General features: G+C 41.0%; 1 protein-coding gene across 1 annotated transcript in view; it reads right to left on the bottom strand.

Moving 5' to 3' along the window:
* Positions 1–21,335, bottom strand: part of LOC101744455 (kinesin-like protein CG14535) — a 434,238-nt gene that overhangs the window by 386,187 nt on the left and 26,716 nt on the right. The window contains exon 2 of the mRNA XM_012689123.4: positions 17,792–17,896. Within this exon, the coding sequence (XP_012544577.1) occupies positions 17,792–17,871 (80 nt within the window). The 5' untranslated portion in view covers positions 17,872–17,896. The remainder of the gene's footprint in view (positions 1–17,791; positions 17,897–21,335) is intronic.

Raw genomic sequence — 21,335 nt, 5'->3', positions numbered from 1 at the left:
CTGAAAGAATTTTTCAAATCGGACCAGTAGTTCCTGAGATTAGCGCGTTCAAACAAACAAACTCTGTAGCTTTATAATATTAGTATAGAAGTATAGATGAACACCGGCTGCACGCACGAAATACGAGCTAACTTTTACGCTATCGAGAACGTTAAAAAACTCGGAACAAGCACACTGCTACTGACGTTATCACGTAACACTATTGTCCGTAAACCGACTTTAGAAACAACCAATTTTTTTGTAATTGTTTCAATGACTGCGAATTTTTTCGGTTCAACCCTAAACATATTTTAGGGTTGTGCCGTCCGCAATGTAGTCGCGGCACGTACTCTGTCACGCGATTACCGCCGCGTCCAGACTACCGATAAAGTTCTGACCACACGCGCCGAACACTTGAAAAGCTTTTGTCAAAGGCAACGAGAGAACGGGGCGGGACGCGCAATGAAAAACTACGTAGTTTAGTAGTTACATATTTCTAACACGTGTTCTTTTAAGAGATGAGGTAAAGTCGGATTAGTGACGTCACAGGATTTGAAAAAGAAAAAAAAAACGCCTAGTCATTTTATCAATAGAGACAGAGAAAGGGAGAGAGAGAGAGAGAGAGAGAGAGTAAGTAAGTATAAGTTATTGCACACCAAAACATTAATAATATTGATTTGAGCCCACTGAGTTTCTCGCCGAATTTTCTCAGTGGGTCGCGACTCCGGCCCGACAGTAGATTCAGCGAAGCACTGCTCTTGCAAGGGCTAGTGTTAGCAAATCTTTCAGGTTGAGCCCCTGAACTTACCTACCGGTCCGCGCGAAGTATAAATAGGCCTAAGCCAATAACGATTAGGCAGGAGATAAAAAACAGGAATCAATTGTACTCGTAGAATAAGCGGCCTTGTCGCTAAGAGCAATCTCTTCTAAACAACCTTTTTTGCCAAGAGAATATCTAAAAAAATACGGCGATAAGCGCTTAGAATAATGAGAATTAGACTTGAATGTATCGCCGTTTACTAACAAGGACTTCCGTTGTATAATTCTTTTAGCATTACGTTTGTCTGTTCTACCATTATTTATGTTAATTAAAATTAAACAAACATACTTGTTGCTTTTAACGAAACTTAAGAGTTACGTCACTGGTCGTAAATAGCTATGGCCGTCGATGATTGTTTTGGCGCGCTTTTTGGGCGCCATATTCGAAATTCAAATTTAAGTAACTTTAATGGCTGACTGAAAACTATAAGCGTCTGTCTGCCCATTTTTGCCGTCAATCAGTTACGTTTCGCATAGCAGGGTGGTGAAAGACAACCATTGAACTGTAAAAACTAAAACTTAGAGCCCATTTCTTAAAAATAGGTGGCGGCACTTAGATTCTTGAAACCTATGGGCTCCGGTGCCCACTTATCACCAGGGAGGTTGTGAACTCGCAACCATCAAAGCAATAAAAAAAGCGATGTAAAACATCTACAAAAAGGCAACGCGATTAAGCGCCATTTTCGCCCATGTTTTTGTAAAAAGATTTTTTTATTGACAAGAAATTAACAATAAGACACAGGAAAAAAATTTATACATAAAAAGCATGTTGGTCTGACAGTGTTCATGGTCGACTTTGATTACTAGACGAACACTTGTATAATTCAAATAACATTCGTTGAATTAAACTATACCAGAATTTTAATTATAAACACGCTTCCTGAATCTGAGGAATTGTTTTAGGGGATTCCATCATCTCCTTTTTACCATCGCGCCGCCCGCCACTAGAGCAGAGCTCATCTATACTACCTGGAGCCACTGCGTTCATCGACAGTGCGTTTCCAGAGGTCTTTTTTGCCACGTCCCATCCGGCTATGGAATGAGCTCCCCTTCACGGTGCTTCCCGAGCGCTATGACATGCCCTTTTCAAACGAGGCTCGTGGAGAGTACTTAACGGTAGGCATCGACTTGGCTCTGCCCCTGGCATTGCCATTGCTGACGTCCGTGAGTGACGGTAACCGCTCACCATCAGGTGGGTTGTATGATCGTCACCATACACGGCAATAAAAATTTATCGCATGTAGAAATGTATTTGTAATTCGAATGAATCATTGCACGTACGGACGATCGCGCAGTTTTGTATGGTAAATCGGTGCACATGTGAGGATGTGAGTACAGCAGCAGGACACATGAATTCCTACACCTGTTTCCTAACGGACATCGTCGGTCAGCACGTGTCTTCGCTCTTAACTTTATAGGGCTGCCAACAATTTTCATCTACCCTAATGTTATGCATATATTATGTAAAATCTTCATATATGTATATAGATATTGACAGATGAGAGGGTATTTGGTATAACTGACATTCTTACAACTTTACTGAAGAGCCATTTAAAGTTTAAAATATAGAAAAAATATCATGACAAATAATTTCATCAGCTATTTGAAGTTCGTCCACCCATCTAAGCAATAAAAAAAATTAAAGCATCAAATTTTTTTATTGCCCTTGTAGGCAGACGAGCATACGGCCCACCTGATGGTGAGTGGTTACCGTCGCCCATGGACTTCAGCAATGGCAGGAGCAGAGTCAAGCCGCTGCCGACCGTTGATACTAATACCAAATAAAACGGACATTTAATTACAAAGATAAATGTCCCGAAAATAAATTTTAAATTTAATAGAAATCCATTTTATAATTGATGCGTAATCTTAGGAGAAACAAACTGGTTTGTTAATGGTAGAACGCATTAAAAGTTCCCATTGGGAAGTACCAGGTCTCTCACTCAGGTAGGAGGTATTTTTTGTTTTTTATTCCTACCTAAGCTGATGGTCCTAAGAGACTATTTCAGCGTAACCTTAACAAGTGTGTAAGCTCACGAAGCTCAAAGCTGACGACGTAGCTTCTCCTTGACGTGTAGATGAGCTCACGGGGCTCAAACCGGGAGTGTTGCTAACACTGGCCCTACCAAGAGCAGTGCTTCGTTGAATCTACCACCGGATTGGAAACGCGAACAACTTTTTTTTTATTGCCCTTGTAGTTAGACGAGCGCACGGCCCACCTGACGGTAAGTGGTTACCGTCGCCCATAGACTTCAGCAATGTAAGGGGCAGATCCAAGCCGCTGCCTACCGCAAACTGAGAAGATCCGGCGAGAAAGTCAGCGGGCTGTGTCTGTGGGTTTAAGGGGTCTCTTGATGGAGCGATGGACCAAAAACTTGTTGCACTGTATACGTGTCAGCCATCGAAAGCAATTAACTATCATCTTACATAATATTTATTCAAATGGAGTTTCTGGCTAAATGAATAACCTACCACTTCCTTTGTTTCCTTCCTTGCTTCTTCCGTTCTTCAATATATATGACAAAGATGTATGATCTCAAAATCCATCAGGTCCATCAGGTATTTAAAAAAAAAAAAAGTTGTATTATCCCACTTTTTGCATATTTTACAGTCATAAGATAGAACTTTCGAATCTGATGTGGAGATGAGAATGATACGTTTAAGGTATTTTGTTATAAATGTTAGAAAAAAAAGGATTATAGTTTGTGCCAACCCTAAGCGCGTTCGCAGATCAAACGGACGTCGCCGGATGTAAGTGAATCGGCACAAGTAGGCAACCCGATTCAGTCATCAAAGGGCCGAAAGCTTAAGTACTGCAATATTAACCCGTTTGCTCGGAAGGCTTGGTAAACAAAAACATAAGTGCGACGACTTGCAGCTTTTGCGTTGAAGCTTTTTTGGCTGTTGCTTTGTCGTTTTCAGTGTTATTGTTTTTTTTTTTGTGAGTTACGATTTTCTTTGTGAAGTTTCGAGAAAACATTTCGTAATGAAGTGGTCTTTGTCTGAAAAGCTCCTCGCATAAAACCATTTTGAAAAACAAACACAGACACTTTTCCTAGCATAGCATAGTTAGCATAACTATCCTAACATAAAACAAAATTGAACAAAAAAGGAAACAGAATTCAACAAAATGAAATGTCATTCATGCCAGTATGTATAGTATTATTAAGGATAACCCAAAATCTACTGGTCAGATTACAGGTAGGATTCAATTACTGTCGTCGCCCTAGACACGTTTTACGAATCCATCAGATCCAATAACCCTTGTATTAGACGATTTCCACTCTAATACTAGGAGTAGAGACCCCGGTAACCGTACTCGTCGAACTCGACAAAGAGTTCGACGTGCAACCTAACTTAAGCATCAGCCCGTTGAGTTTCTTGCTGGATCTTCTCAACGGGTCGCGAATCCGATCCGGTAGTAGATTCATTCTCGAAACAGCTACTCTTGAGTTGTTAGGTCTCCCTTGGAGGCGCTCGGGTAGCTGTTAGCAAATCCCGCCCCTTCTGGCTGAGCCCTTGCTCGCCCACCTGTCCTTGTGAAACTGGAAAGGCCTCCGGGACAACAGTAAACAATTAATCACAAAAAAATAATTCAAATGAGACCATATTATTAAGATCAGCGTTTAAATGAAAAAGAATAATTTAAAACGGTTCACCTAGAAAAGAGATCAAACGCAGCACTCATAAAAGATAGTTGAATTGATAACGTCCTCTTTTTTTAAAGTCGAAAAAAATTTTTTCTTTCTCTTGATCACGAACGACCGCCATAATTAAGGTGTATTAAAAATTAAATACACAACCAAATGTATATTTAAATTCAGTTTACCATCCGTCGCGTTTCGGTACTGGTGGTAGAGACCTCTTGTGAGTTCGCACGGGTAGTTACCACCACCCCGCCTATTTCTGCCGTGAAGCAGTAATGCGTTTCGGTTTGAAGGGTGGTGCAGCCGTTGTAACTATACTGACAACTTAGAACTTATATCTCAAGATAGGTGGCGGCATGTACGTTGTAGATGTCTATGGGCTCCAGTAACCGCTTAACACCAGGTGGGCCCTAAGCTCGTCCACCCACATAAGCAATAAAAAAAAGGTGAATGGCGATATTCACGCTTTGACAAATATGATTCAATAGGGACATACTTAGCACCAGGTGGGCTGTAAGTTGATCTGGCCATCCAGTAACCAGTAACCAGTACAACAAACTCCGTTTCTTAACATCAGAATTCAACGAATTCTCGGCATCTGAAGATAAATGATATCACCCATATCTCTGTCTACATTCATTCTAAGAATAACGCCACACATTCTCAACAGATAAGACATGCTCGTAATTAGTAAGTCTTCAATGCTGTTTTTGTTTTAAAGATGTGTTATGAATGAAACATTGTATGGCTGGGTCAAAGGGTATCTATCTATCATTCGTTCTTAGAGCATGCTATAGTGGTCTCTTGAACATGGTCATATTGGCTACCGAACGTAGTCCACGTAGAATCACTACCCAAGCCTGTACACACCACCCAGATCGTAATCTCCGTCGTATAATGACGCTTGTTATTCGAACCTCTAGTCCACAAATACTACACATTTGGTGTTTACAGAATCCCGTAGTCTTCAAAACATCAATGCGGCCACCCAGTTGGAGCCTTGCAATTCAAAATGTTGGCAGGAATATTAGGTCTTGTGACGATGCATGGTGCTAGAGAAGGATGCTCCGTATATCTTGGACTGAGCATCGCACCAACGCTTCGATCCTAAAAGAACTAAATATCACTCAAACGTTGTCGTCAACAGTGCAATTCAGGATTCTTCGATATTTTGGACACGTATCGCGATAGCTAGCAGAGTCTATCGAGAAACTTGTTGTTCGGGGTAGGTTCAATGGTAAAATATCTCGTGGACGAAGCTGGACTGATCAGGTAAAATACCTTACTAAAACCCCACTTAACGAGTGCGTGCGCCAAGCCTCAGTTCGCAAACTATGGAAAACATCTGTCAAGACTTTAATAAACAAGAATTCCACATGACCATGACTGCACCGCCAAGAGTAACTGACTATGATGATGATGACAATGCATGTAAATTTGATTCTCGATTGTCAAATGAACAGATAATTTACGGTACAAGAATGTTCTCGAATCGATAAGACCATGTCAAAAACAATACAGATAAAGTCAGTGTTACGAGACGCTTTCGTTTCGTATTTTTAAATAAATAAAAGGGGAGAATGCTCAGACCCAAAACCTTTGTAATTGAGAACTGCACTTGTAGGAATGCATTTAATAACTAGTATCGTTTTACAAGACCGATTACATGCTAGTTGTGGCCAGTAACATTTCAATGCGTTATAATGTGTTTTTTCTTTTCTTTTAAGTATTAAACTAAAGAACTAAAGGTGTCCATAAGGTACATTTGAATTAAGGTTTAAATTAAATAAGAGATGTTATATAAACTAAGGATTTTTTCTTCTTTTTTAGGTCAGGAGGAATTCGAACCGACTAAAACCTCCTATCGCTCAACAAACAAACCTCGCATGAGACAGAACTCATGAAAAGGCAAAGGGGGGAAAGTGAAGAGTTTAGTGCGTTTAAAGTTTTAGTTTAAAAAAAAAAGAAATAAATTTACTAAAAATAAAGTATAACTTCTTGCGCGCGTACATAAGTACACGCACCTTTTTTTTTATTGCTTAGATGGGTGGACGAGCTCACAGCCCACCTGGTGTTAAGTGGTTACTGGAGCCCATAGACATCCACAACGTAAATGTGCCACCCCCCTTGAGATATAAGTTCTAAGGTCTCTAGTATAGTTACAACGGCCTAGTATAGGTACTGCCATAGATATTAAAATAGTATTCGATAATCTACTTTCCACGAAGAAAACTATAGCGTATTCGAAATGTCGGTCGGATATTGCAAAAGTGGCAAATGAATAACCAAAATGTCAGGAAACGTGACTCAATGCGAATCGTTGAGGTGTAAGTATTGAAGAGTGGTTGCATTGTAGCTGGTTAATGCACCGACCGTTCCCGTTCGAGGGTCCTCCGCCTTCTGTTGTACGGTGAAAATGCGGATTCGCTAAGACAAGATATGGTATTATTATAACAGGTGGTAGCATGTGTTGACAATCAACATGAGTGGAACAGATAATATTAAAATGGAGACTTCAGTACTTCACATCTCATGATACCATATAAGATCATATTTGAACAAGCAGATCTACAAACAAAGTCATTAACGATAATCGATAGAGCCTACTCCCATAAGCACAACCCGCTGAGTTTCTCGCCGGATGTTCTCAGTGGGTCGCGTTTCCGATCCGGTGGTAAATTCTGCGAAGCACTACTCTTGGTAGGGCCAGTATTAGCAACACTTCCGGTTTGAGCCCCGTAAACTCACCTACATGTTAGGGTGAAGCTGAAATAGCCTCTCAAGGCTATCAGCATAGGTAGGGGAAAAAAGGGCCTACTGTAGAATGTTTTTAATGTAAAATGTGTTATTATAAAATATATATTTTTTTATGTGCACTAGTTAATATTCTATACATTTAAACATTAGGTGTTCTGTGCAGTTGCTGTGGGCACTTCCCATGGTCACAGCCAATTAAATTTCTCGCCGGATCTTTTCAGTGCTTCGCGATTTCGGCTCGGTGATAAATTCAGCTAAGCATTGCTAGTTTTAGCAAGTTCTCTTAGGTTGATCCCCGTGAACTTACTTACCTGTCCACGCGTATTTGGAATAACAGGCTATCAATGATTAGGTAGAAAATAAAATTGCTGCTTGTATCACACAGTTATCATTCTAACGTATGTACATGGTGGATGAGGCGTTCCTACCAACGAGTGGAATAAAGTATAAACCATAACATTAATTGCAAAAAAAAATGCCATATCCACAATTGTTCAGTTCATGTTCGTCATCTTGCATTAACTATTGAAGCGCAGTTATCCAGACTATGCCTGGACAATACCTTCCTGTCGAGAGACTCAACCCCATTCAAAGTCTTCGCTCCCTATAAAATGTTTTATAAGTAGTTTTTCCTACATAATGAGATGGTTCTACATTCTTACCGCGCGCACGATGCCGCAGCGATTGATGCTCAAAATTTTGAAGATTTTTTTACAGATATAAATAAACAAATCGCCCATAAAACATGGAGGACTACTGGAGTTCAAAAAGGTGAATTCCTAATTTATAATCAAGATTGAAGTCATAATTTGTAGTCCATTTGTAGATAAAACCTATGACAGATTTCAAACAATTTTGTGAAACCAATTTACGACCTATCTGCTGTTGAGAGCCAACTGTGGTCAATGGACATAAGTAAATATCGTCTTCCATTAGGCCGAGATGCAACTATCCTACCCCTGAAACCAGAAGATATTTAAGAATTCGGCAACAATAAGTAGGATGTTTGTAGCTACCTGTCGTGGCGTGCAACCTCATTGACAAGACATAAAACCTATAATGACTAGACATAGACAGACTAAGACAGACATTTGAAAATAATTCAAAAATAAATGGAACGAGGGCGTACGTGACCAGCAGCGAGGCAGTACATTTTTTGACTTCTGAAAAGACAGACATACAAAGAGACGAAACAGAACGAATAATAAATGACCGTTCTTATATAAGATGTTCAAGTGACCTTCGACCGTTCAAGTAGTCATTCGACCGTTCAAGTGGTCCTTCGAGCAAAAAGACAAGTCCTATGGTGAAGACGAGACTAGGAACAGACACCGACATGGCGACGTCTTCGACAAATGGTACGACCGGCGCTGCTGACCAGACCGGGCGAGACCGACAGTCCGTCCACAGCAGTCGCGCACCGTCACCGACCCCGTCTGTCCGGTCCTCCGTCTCCAGTGCAATGACTCAGATTCGACGACAAAAACTAATACAACTAAAGTTGGACGCTGCCGAACAACGCGCACGACTACACCTGCAGCTTCTGGAGGAAAAACTAGCCATCGAAAGTCAGGCCCTAGAAGAGGAAGAAGATCCGCAACTGACATGTAATCCACCAGGTAACTCTCAAACATTACCAAACGCATATGACGTAAGATTACCGGCTTGCTGTCAGCAAAATTCAGAAGAGAATGAGCTAACAAACTGCGTAACTAAGCTCCTCGCAAGACAGTCAAGTACTCGAGAATTGCCTACGTTCTCTGGTGAGCCCGAGGAATGGTCTCTTTTTTATAGTCAATTTACATCGACAACAAAATTATGCGGCTATAGCGATGACGAGAATATAGCCCGACTCGCGCGATGTTTGAAGGGACGAGCACGTGACGCAGTGTACGCGCTTCTTGTTAGCGCTAGCAATCTCGATCGCATTATCAGCACATTAAAATTACGTTTCGGCCGACCAGAAAATATCATCGAAATTTTATTGAATAAAATTCATGCAATACGTGACATACGTCACGACGACATAGACCGTCTAATAGAGTTCGCGACGGCTGTGCAGAATGTCACGGCGACTATGAAATCAACCGAAGAAATAGGACATTTAATGAATCCAACGTTAATACGAGAAATTGTGAGTAAGCTGCCATCGACGTTACGATATCAATGGGCGATACATGCAGCGAGCTTAGGCGTGAAGACCGTCACGCTGTCACATATATCGGAGTGGCTTATGACAATGGCCAACGCTGCTTCATTCATCAGTCCTCTGACCACCAAGACGTCTAGTGATGTGAAACCACCGACCAGACCGGATCCTAGACCTTGGAGACCAGCAGTGATGGCGACGACTCCAACGGCAGTGAATTTATCCTGTACTCTTTGCGGCGATGCGCATGACATACAAAGCTGTGAGAGGTTCATACAGATGACGACAGACGATCGTTGGAAATTCGTAACTGAGAAGAAGTTGTGTTTTTCATGTTTGTCCAGCCGACATCAATTAAGGGCTTGTGAAAAAAAGACGAAGTGTGCTGTTCGCGACTGTATGAGGGTTCATCACACTTTGCTCCACGCTGTGCGACGCATCATGAAGATTGATAATGCTGTCAACCACACGGACAAGACCGTTAATACTCTCAACAGTGCGGAGCGGCATGTATTTTTAAAAGTGGTTCCAGTTGTAGTATCCGGAGTGAAAGGTGACGTGCTAACCTATGCACTTTTAGACGAGGGAGCAGCAGTGACACTCGTGAACTCGTCACTTCTGGAGAGAGCTGGCATCACTGGACCGACGTCGAGCCTTCGCATCCGCGGCGCGTCCGGCATGACAACCATCGAACCGAACTCTAGACTAGTTTCTTTTAATATTCGCGGAGTAAATGTATCAAATGTATATAATGTAAATAGTGCACGTTCTGTAAATAATCTAACCCGGTGTAAGTGAAAGGTCGACTGACCTCCTTCAATCTAACATCTGGTAAATCAGCCATGAGTGGTGGCGAGGGCTTTGCACGACTGTTCTTGCAGAACTGACAGTCATTCCATGTCATCTTTACTGCATTACGTCCATTTATTATCCAGAATCGTCGTCTCACTTCATGCAGCACACGTTCGCGTCCATTATGTGCTGAGTCCACGTGATACTGCATAAGTTGTAATTTGACATATCTGTCTTTTGGATTCAAAATTATAGGGTGCCTGAAATCGTTATCACCATCTGCTCTGCAGATCCTCCCACGAACACGGAGGATGCCGTCCTTGTCTAAAAATGGTGTAAGCTGACGGAGCGGCGAATCTCGCTTCACTTGTCCGGTTTTCTTGACACTTTCTATATCGTCTGAGAACATTCGTCTTTGGCTTTCTCTGATCCAGATTAGCTCCGCTGCTTTAACTTCGTCGGCTGTCAACTCACCGTGTCGCTTGCTACTCTTGTGCATCCAGTTGTGTACTGCACGCATAAACCAAGCGGTGCTCCTGATAAGTCTCCAGTATCGGGAAAATCGACTGTCATCGGGTAGCTCTATAGTCATTAAAGTAATGGTGCAAACCTTAATCTCAACGTCGTCAGGGTCCAGACTTATGACAGAATCATCTTGTGGCCAGGTCTCTTTGGGCTCACGTAGAAATGACGGTCCATTCATCCATCGTGTGTTGTCCTCGGCAACAGTCTCCCTTGTGGCGTCATCTGCAGCATTCAGTCCTGAAGGTACCCACCTCCAGTGACTGACCTCAGTCAGCTCAGAAATCTCACTGACGCGATGGGCTACGAAAGGCTTGAAACGGCCACTGTCAGACCTAAGCCAACTTAACACGGTCTTTGAGTCAGACCAGTAGGTCACTCGTATGTATTATTATTTATATTATTTATAAATATAAATATGAGTTGACAGCCGACGAAGTTAAAGCAGCGGAGCTAATCTGGATCAGAGAAAGCCAAAGACGAATGTTCTCAGACGATATAGAAAGTGTCAAGAAAACCGGACAAGTGAAGCGAGATTCGCCGCTCCGTCAGCTTACACCATTTTTAGACAAGGACGGCATCCTCCGTGTTCGTGGGAGGATCTGCAGAGCAGATGGTGATAACGATTTCAGGCACCCTATAATTTTGAATCCAAAAGACAGATATGTCAAATTACAACTTATGCAGTATCACGTGGACTCAGCACATAATGGACGCGAACGTGTGCTGCATGAAGTGAGACGACGATTCTGGATAATAAATGGACGTAATGCAGTAAAGATGACATGGAATGACTGTCAGTTCTGCAAGAACAGTCGTGCAAAGCCCTCGCCACCACTCATGGCTGATTTACCAGATGTTAGATTGAAGGAGGTCAGTCGACCTTTCACTTACACCGGGTTAGATTATTTCGGTCCAATCATAGTGAAGGTTGGACGTAGACACGAGAAAAGATGGGTAGCACTATTTACATGTCTGACAGTTCGCTCTATCCATCTGGAGTTGGTTCATGATTTGACAACCAGCTCCGTGCTGATGAGCCTCAGACGGCTGATAGCGAGACGAGGCTGTCCAAGTATTATTTTCAGCGACAACGCGACTACCTTTCGTGGGGCTGACCGTGAACTGAAGCGAGCTGTACAAGCTATCGACAAAGACGAACTCATCACCTTCGGTAGCCTCCGACACTTGGAGTGGCGATTCATAGCCCCTGACGCACCTCATATGGGTGGATGCTGGGAGCGGCTCGTGAGATCCGTCAAAACAAGCTTGCGAGTAACGCTCAAGACCAGAACACCTAACGATCAGACTTTAATGACACTCCTGGCTGAGGCTGAATTCATGGTGAATTCAAGACCACTGACATACGTACCTCTTGATTTTGACGACGACTTGCCCTTGACTCCGAATGATTTTTTACTACCAAAAACAGACTTTATTGACTATCCTTTCGGAATGTTTACGGACCATGATTTACTGAAACGGACTTGGAGAGAATCTCAACGACTTGCAGACTTGATTTGGAAACGCTGGGTCAAGGAGTACTTGCCCACTTTGACACGACGAGACAAATGGTACAGAGATTCTGACAGACCACTGGCGATTGGTGACGTCGTAGTTGTTGTTGACTCCCAGCTACCCCGCAACCAGTGGCCGCTTGGCAAGATCGAGCAGGTCTTCCCTGGTAAGGACGACATGGTTCGCGTTGCTAAAGTTCGGACCAGACATGGACTCTACACAAGACCGGCGACGAAACTGTGCAGGTTGGACGTACACTCCTCATCTTGAGTACCAGCCTTCTGGTACTGGAGGTGGGGATGTCGTGGCGTGCAACCTCATTGACAAGACATAAAACCTATAATGACTAGACATAGACAGACTAAGACAGACATTTGAAAATAATTCAAAAATAAATGGAACGAGGGCGTACGTGACCAGCAGCGAGGCAGTACATTTTTTGACTTCTGAAAAGACAGACATACAAAGAGACGAAACAGAACGAATAATAAATGACCGTTCTTATATAAGATGTTCAAGTGACCTTCGACCGTTCAAGTAGTCATTCGACCGTTCACTACCCTAGCAGAAATTTGCGATTCGGACACTTTTCGAAGGCTTTATCTCATGCTTGCTACCATGATAGTCTTTGCCTATAAAATTACAAACGTCAGGAAAACGTTAACTTGTAAAAGAATACATAAAAGAATGAAATTCGTTTGGTCTAATGGCAATAGTCAAAATATTGAAAGCTCTAGCTAGAAGAAAGAAAGAGTTTGGCAGCAATACACACATATCTCATACATTATACATTGAAATTCCATTTATAATAAAGCTGGAACCTTTGATCAGTAAAAACTATTGAATACTAGAAATTTGAGATGGCTAAAAGCTTAATTTAAGCAAGAACACTTCTTCATCAACTCTTCACCTTTTTCCCTAAATGGATGGAACAACTCACGGTTAATCTACTTCTAAGCGGTTTCTAAAGCATATAATCAATGTAAATACTACTATCCAGTCTCAAACCTAAGGCTGGAATTTCAATATGGTATAGTCGGATTAATGACTACTTTGCGGCAGAACTAGGTCGGTTGATAGTACCTACGCGTGTGGGCTCACGATATGCTGATCAATAAACACACATTAACGAAACAATAAGTCAAATACAACAACAAATCATTTAGTAATTTAAACTAAATGAAATTTAATCTCAAGAGGTCGCTTGATGAACCTATTAGAGACACGTTCTGTCCTTATTATTGACGATCAGTTTCAGATATGTTTGAAAGAGATAAAATTTGTTCTGATTAATAAAGTCGATGTGCCTTGTCATGATTCTCCGCAGCAGATGGTGAGAAACACTAAATAGGGTAGCTTACCCTTTTAAAAACTGTTTAAAAATAAATTACATGTGTGCACGGCGCGGCGGTCGTGTTGATAAAAAATAATGCTCCTCATACAGAGCCCGGTATTTTCGATGACAGCGAAACTCAAACAAGCCCACGTGCTGTGCCTGTTGTTTGGTCTGAGTTGAGAGATGTGAGCGTTCACAAAAATTGGGTATTATAGTAATAAATACAACTGAAACCCTTTGTGGATATAATCTCGCTTTTTATTCAGATAAGGTTTCGTAGAGCTTCGTATTTATTTACCAAAAGAAAGTATTCTAAAAATATATGATATAAATATGTAGTATAAAAATTTCTTATATATACTCCGTCTTTGTCGTCATCCTCACTGACTACTTTTGTTTTTAGTGACAGTTCCAATATAACATATATTAACAAAATATTGTTATAAGTAGAATATTTCTGTAACTGTACTAACACAAAGATATAAATAAATTCAGCAGGGATGACACTTTCATCTTTGTAACAAAAAATGTAATATTATGAAAAAACCTGATTTAGCACAAAGAATGAAGGAAACGAAGCGTCACGCGTTCCTTATGAAAGTAAATTTTCCGTAAAATTATTTAAATTCTATTTTACCAATTTAACTAAAAATAGTTTTACGCTTGGTATAATTGTGCGTTTATTATTATTTTCGATATTTTAAAGGGTTTACAGTTATTGCTCTCAGAAAAGTCTAAGTGTGATTCGACATTTGCATTTGTGCAAACTGTGTGTCATGGTTTTTATGTTTTTTTTTTCACTTGTTATTTAATTTGCATAGTTGAAAAAAACGGAGTTAAGAAAAAAACCCGTTAAACTTACGATAGCGGATTTGCATATAATTTTGAGTAACAATTAGCATCTAGTATTATGGAATATGATAAAAATAATCTTTCAACATTTTTAATTGATACATCTATAAGGCGTATAAATAGCCTGGCAGCGACTCACGTAAGTAAATCGCCATCGGTTCATCGCTTGGACCGCACCCGAACGGTATTTGTGCGTCAAACCATTGACGGTCAGGATGTTGTCAGCGTAAATATTTCACCGTATGAATTAACTACCATGCAATATTCACTGTTCCATTAAAACAGCATTAAATACTTGAACGATAAAGTAAACTTGTTCTCTGAAAGTGAATATCCTATTAATTATTAACAATTTAACTTTTCGGTTTTAATCCTTATACTATCCGTCAAATTTAATGGAATTTTTCAAACATTTAGTTAACTCATAGGGTATATTGAAAGCTTACAAGGATGATTGCCATTTGACGATTTCTAGCGCAAAGCTGTCATAAGAACCTACCGACTTGAACGGTGAGTCAGCCAATACACAATATATTTTTTTTTATTGCTTACATGGGTGGACGAGCTCACAGCCCACCTGATGTCAAGTGGTTACTGGAGCCCATAGACATCTACAACGTAAATGCGCCACCCACCTTGAAATATAAGTTCTAAGGTCTCAAGTATAGTTACAACGGCTGCCCTACCCTTCAAACCGAAACGCATTACTGCTTCACGGCAGAAATAGGCAGGGTGGTGGTACTTACCCGTGCGGACTCACAAGAGGTCCTACCACGATCTACCACGAGAGGTACGACCAATTAAAATTGACGCTTCGACCACACGTCTTGAGAAAAGCGGGGGCATTCTTTTTTTCATGTTTACGAACTCAACACATCAAACACAATACCATTTTATAGATTTTTGGAGTTTATTGGAGTTTACTCCTTTAGAATCGATTTACATATATAGGCCCGGGGTATGAAAATTATGGGGACCAAAATCGTACTAGCATGTCACACGAAATGCGTTATGCGCCTGATTGGCTCCTGATTGCGTGATGCGTGCGCGCGCCAATCAGGAGCCAACGCGCGGCCGCGTTATCGCAGGTGACGCCGGGCTGCTGCGCCGGCAGTCCGCCACAAAGCCTCGTACTGATCGCGCGTTTCTCTCATTATTGTATTTTCATATATTTGTTAGTCGTTTGTTTTGTGTATCGTTAATTTGTTAATAATCTGTAGTGTATCGTGTTGTCGTAATATAGAACTATTTCTCGTATTGTTTCGTTTAATTTTTTATATCCAGTAAACTCCAGTCGTGCGTCGGAGCGGACACACACACTTTTTTTTTATTAATTGAATTCATCTAATTCTCTATAAATTTACCTATTTAATTGTTATGAACTTTCTGAATTCTCTTGACCCTATCTTCTTTGTTTCCACCTTATCCCACTAGGTGGGGTTGGCACGGCAAATTCTTCTATTCCATTCTCCTCTATCAGCCGTCATCTCAACACTCACTCCTCTTTCTTACATATCGTCATTCACACATTCCATCCATGTCTTCTTCGATCGACCTCTTCCTCTACCATTTGCACTACCATTTCCATACATCTCTTAGTCACGGGCATCTCCTGCCTACGCATCACATGTTCATACCACGCTAACCATCCGCTCTTTAATTCATCAATCACTGGGGCTACTTTCATACTTCCTCTGATATACTCATTACTTATCTTGACCATTCTTATCCCTCCACACATCCATCTCAACATTTGCATCTCTGTCGCATGCCTCTTTCATGCCTTATTTTCGTCGCCCAACTTTCATATTTAAACAGCACGATATTTTTCCGACAGTCCAATAAAAAAGTCCAAGCTTCAAGAATCGATGAGGAAGTTTTGTTAAAAACCACTTTTATATAAAAGCCCGAACTAATTAGTGGAAATAAACGCTGAAAAGATTTAACAATAAAATATAACAGTATCGGTTACTAAAACTACATTTTGAATGGCCGTTTTCCTGTTAACACATCTTTAACGAGTTAAGATAGTAAATCAAAGGACGTTTACTACGCACACATTAGCAGCGTGTACGAACGCAAATAGACATCCATCTAATTCCGTCGGGTTAGATAAAGGCGCCTTGTTTAGTTGAAAATAGAGTTTGACCTACGCAAGCTTAGTATGAGCATCGATAGGTCTGCCTTCCCTCTGCTGTTTTAAATTTGTCTCAGCACTGACATTAGAAGCGTGAGTTTTAAAACGGTGTGCTTAGTGAGTGGACTTACCACTAAGCTTCTTACTTACCATTAATAAGAGGGTGAGGAATTCCAATCCCAAAAAAGTGCATTGCTTTAAACGGGATCTCTCGTTCTGCTCTACCGATTCAAAATGATATTTGATTGGCTAAATATGATTATGCCGAAGACTTTTATCCAAAAGTTTTGAGGTACCAGTACGCTGAAATCTAATAGCAATAGCAATAATGCAAGTACCTCAGTTAATTTCGAGACGGAGTTACATTTTTTTGGACACAAATGAGTTTTTTCGAAAAATTCGTCATTCATTTGAAATCATTGCGTACATTTGCACCTTTTTGGGATTTTTTTAAACAATAGAGAATACATTTACGGATACCCGGTCGATGGGGTAGTCCGACCGGGCTATGTCGGGTTCCGGTGCCTGCTACTCTTAACCTAAGAACTTAGCTTCTTAAGGTGAAATCTTAAATTCGCCATAAGAAAGGTGCTTGGGACAGCGTAAGCAGCTACAACTGTCTCACAGAACAGATACCGTCTAAACCCTACAAGAACATTCTAGCCCGACAAACGACCCAGCCCAAGACAGTCGAGAAGACACCTAGGTCTTCTTTTTAAAATAAATTATTCATGTGGTTTTCTGGGGAAAATAGTGCAGTGGTTTCCCCATATATGTATATAGTGCCCACAACACAGGGAATCCTAATTTGGGGCCGGGTGACTGAGCGTGTATTGCTCCCTCCTCCTTGCATCGGTTTCCTCATTACTGAGGGTCGTGGTCATGGCCTTGAAACAGTTTGTTTTTTATAGTGCACCGCCATCTGTTCCTATCTGCAGCTGAGTGCAGAGCATCGTGCACTGTGGTATCCAGGGCTGCTGTCTTTCCTTGCGATGTGGCCAAAGTATTCAAGTATCCTTCGCATGCAAATGGTGGAGAGTCTAGTCCGGATCTTCAACTGAGCTAGGATGGATACATTGGTGCGGCGTGCGGTCCAGGGAATACCCAACATCCTATTATTGTTCCCAGTTGTTTATTAAATAGAAATAGGCAGGGTGGTGGTACCTACACGTGCGAACTTACGAGACGCTTTTGCGGGATTGATTTTGTTTACAAAAAAACCATATGATTCCAATTAAAATCTAGCGGCCAATATTAGATGAGTATAAACCTTAAATACCTACCTGGGGTAGTGAACGCTCTCCTTCGGAGGGGGCATCGGAGTGGGGATCCTCCGGCCCCCCTTCCCGCCGGCGACACTCATCGTGACAATTGTCTTCGAAGTGGAACTGCAAAAAAAAGAATACACAATGTTAAAACACTCCAAAGAATGAGTTATGTTTTGTTATGTTGTATTTTTGTTGAATTTTCGAACTTATTTTGTACTGAAGAAAAAAATATTAACTAATCTCGATAATAACGGCAATTTAATTTAGAATCACTTTATTATCTTTTTTAAATAAATTGACCAAAGGCAATTATCAGCATTTCATGGACAAAGTGTATGATGGATAATATTGCAATTTTTCTAATGAAATACGTACTTAAGTAATGTTCACGATTGACTTCCACTGTCAAGGAATAACATCGTGTAATAAAATAACAAACCCACAAAATTATAATTTGCGTAACTACTGGTGGTAAAACCTCTTGTGAGTCCGCACGGGTAGGCACCACCACCCTGCCTATTTCTGCCGTGAAGCAGTAATGCGTTTCGGCTTGAAGGGTGGGGCAGCCGTCGTTACTATACTGAGACCTTAGAACCCATATCTCTAGGTGGGTGGCGGCATTTACGTTCTCCAGTAACCACTTAACACCAGGTGGGCTGTGAGCTCGTCCACTGAACTAAGCAATAAACAAAAACTTTGTTGACGAGGCTAAAGAAATAAATGTTCGCATTCAACACCAAACTATCCATATAGACTCACGACGAAGGAACAAAATTCTTATAATAAATACCATCAGATTTTAGCGGTACAGCATATTGTAAGTCCGAACGCGCCGATACCACTATCCCGAATGTTTCTACTATCAATGCGATCAAAAAACACCATTTTGCCCTTCAGAGCGCATGATGCTATTCAGATTATGATGTCTACAGATTCCAGAAGCAGCAAGCGACCCGACAATTCTTCAGTCATCAAATACAAATCTCACTGCTCCGACCTACATAACGCAAGCTAATCTCACACGAGTATAATTCACCAAATTTACACGTTTGAATACAATCCCGTAATCAACGCTTGTATTTGTAACATCAATATTAATGTTATTCCCGTAATCTCTATCTTTCGCTAATGAATTCATATCGCAAAAGCCCGAAAAGCCTATTTTCGTATCTCCTCACGACTAGTAATTGTGGAGTGCCGGGTGAATACCAAAATGATGGGGTAGCTGCACGGCATAGTGATACTCATGCTCTGTTATATAGAGGCTAAATTTGTCTGAGGTTTTTTTCAGAATTCGAATGTGCTGCAGACAGGGTCGGACTTGTGAAATAGTTTTTTTTTTTTTTTATTGCTTAGATTGTTGGACGAGCTCACAGCCCACCTGGTGTTAAGTAGTTACTGGAGCCCATAGATACATTACACGATGTTATTCCTTCACTGTGGAAGTCAATCGTGAAAATTTGTTGAGTACGTATTTCATTAGAAAAATTGGTACCCGCCTTCGAACAGCGGTGCATCGCTCAACACGAATGCACCGGGCGTCTTATTCTTTAGGCCACGACGACTTCAAGTAGTGACATTTATTTATTTAAACAGATTTTTTAGCTTAGCTAGCTTTAGATTATTTTTACTGGTGGTAGGACGTTTTGTAAGTCCGCACGGGTAGGTACCACCGGCCTGCCTATTTCTGCCGTGCCCACCTGGTGTTAAGTGGTTACTGGAGCCCATCTACGACGTAAATGCCACCACTTACCTTGAGATATGAGTCTCAGAATAGGTACAACGGCTGCCCCCCCCCCCCTTCAAATCGAAACGCATTAACCGTTCCAATTCGTTACGGATGAATCCTATTCCTTGGAAGTCACCTTCATCCGTCCCTGCCTCTCCGGGCCCACTCGTCAAAGAGTAGGCACCTACCGTTCGCGCCATTGTGACGATCCGCAAAGCACCAATGCTGTGCCTCGAAGGATTGTTGCGGAAATAACGCCCGCGAGAAAAATCTCGCAGAGATATTTTTCCTTCTTTCTTTTAAGCAAGAATAGTTTATTATTACCTGCCCTAAATTTTGACATGTGGTTACTTTAATGACTACTTTCGTTCTTGGCCTTACTACTTACGAAACATAAAAATAGAAATTCACATTGGTTCTTCTGTGTGTTTATCTGCTTAGTACTGAATTCTTGAATTGTAATATCGAAAGAGTACATTCGAGTCAGGAAATGACTCAATTAAAGAAACATATATAGATTTTGGTTTGGCTCGTGCATAGAACCGCAACCGCAACTGTGACTAATGACCAAGTCCACTTACTTTACCTCAATTTTATTCTTTAATTGTAACAAAAGACCAGAATTTAAATTATAAATACTACAACACTAAAATCTCCTTAAGAGATTTGTGTGGAATTTTAATTATTATTTTTTTCCCGAGAAACGAGATACTTTTTTCTTTCGAGGAAAAGCCAATTTGAATGAAAACGTTGCGCTGTCGGCATTCAGAGGAAATATGAAAAGATGAATGCTAGGGTTGATCCAATCACAATTTTTAATAAAACATTTACCATAAAATTATAATAATAAATTTTTTTTCACTAGATGACTTGATTAGTTCACGGGCTTTATGTTACTAATTTTATAATAAATATTATTAACTGTTATTATTACCCAAGTTCCTAAACAACATAACGTGCTTAGAATGACTCGGTAGCACAGTAATTCGCGCACTGACTGTTGCGCTGAGGGTCGTGGGTTCGAATCCCACATCGGGCAAACATTCGTGTGTGATGAAGAGCTTGGTTTGCCCTTTGTCAGGGTTTTATTATCTAAATAATTAAACGTATATACGTATGTCTCTGGTATCTATAACACAGGGAATCCTAATTTAGGACCGGGCGACCGTGCGTGATTTATTTCCAGTCATTTTCATATTGATATTGTTAGATATTCCTTCGTATCTTTGGAAGTGAAGTCGTCGTGGCCTAACAGATAAGACGTCGGGTGCATTCGTGTTGAGCGATGCACCGGTGTTCGAATCTCAGGCGGGTACCAATATTTCTAATGAAATACGTACTCAACAAATGTTCACGATTGATTTTCATGGTGAAGGAATAACATCGTGTAATAAAAATGAAACCCGCAAAATTATAATTTGCGTAATTACTAGTGGTAGGACCTCTTGTGAGTCCGCGCGGGTCGGTACCACCGCCTTGCCTATTTCTGTCGTGAAGCAGTAATGCGTTTCGGTTTGAAGGGTGGGGTAGCCGTTGTAACTATACTTGAGACCTTAGAACTTATACCTCAAGGTGGGTGGCGCATTTACGTTGTGGATGTCTATGGGCTCCAGTAACCACTTAACACCAGGTGGGCTATGAGCTCGTCCACCCATCTAAGCAATAAAATAAAAAAAAAGAATCTAGAATCGTATGAAGCCGAGAGCTAAAAGTGATTTTTCTCAGGACTATGGCATGTATTCTACATTCAAAGGAATCTATCCGTCAAGGATCGTGACATTGCTTACGTGAGCTTCTAATTTTGAAGTACATGCATTCACACGCTTCTTT

Source organism: Bombyx mori, chromosome 12, assembly GCF_030269925.1.
Source record: "Bombyx mori chromosome 12, ASM3026992v2".
Lineage (NCBI taxonomy): Eukaryota > Metazoa > Arthropoda > Insecta > Lepidoptera > Bombycidae > Bombyx > Bombyx mori.
Note: the sequence above shows the minus strand (reverse complement) of the source record. Positions and strands in the feature narration are given on the sequence as shown.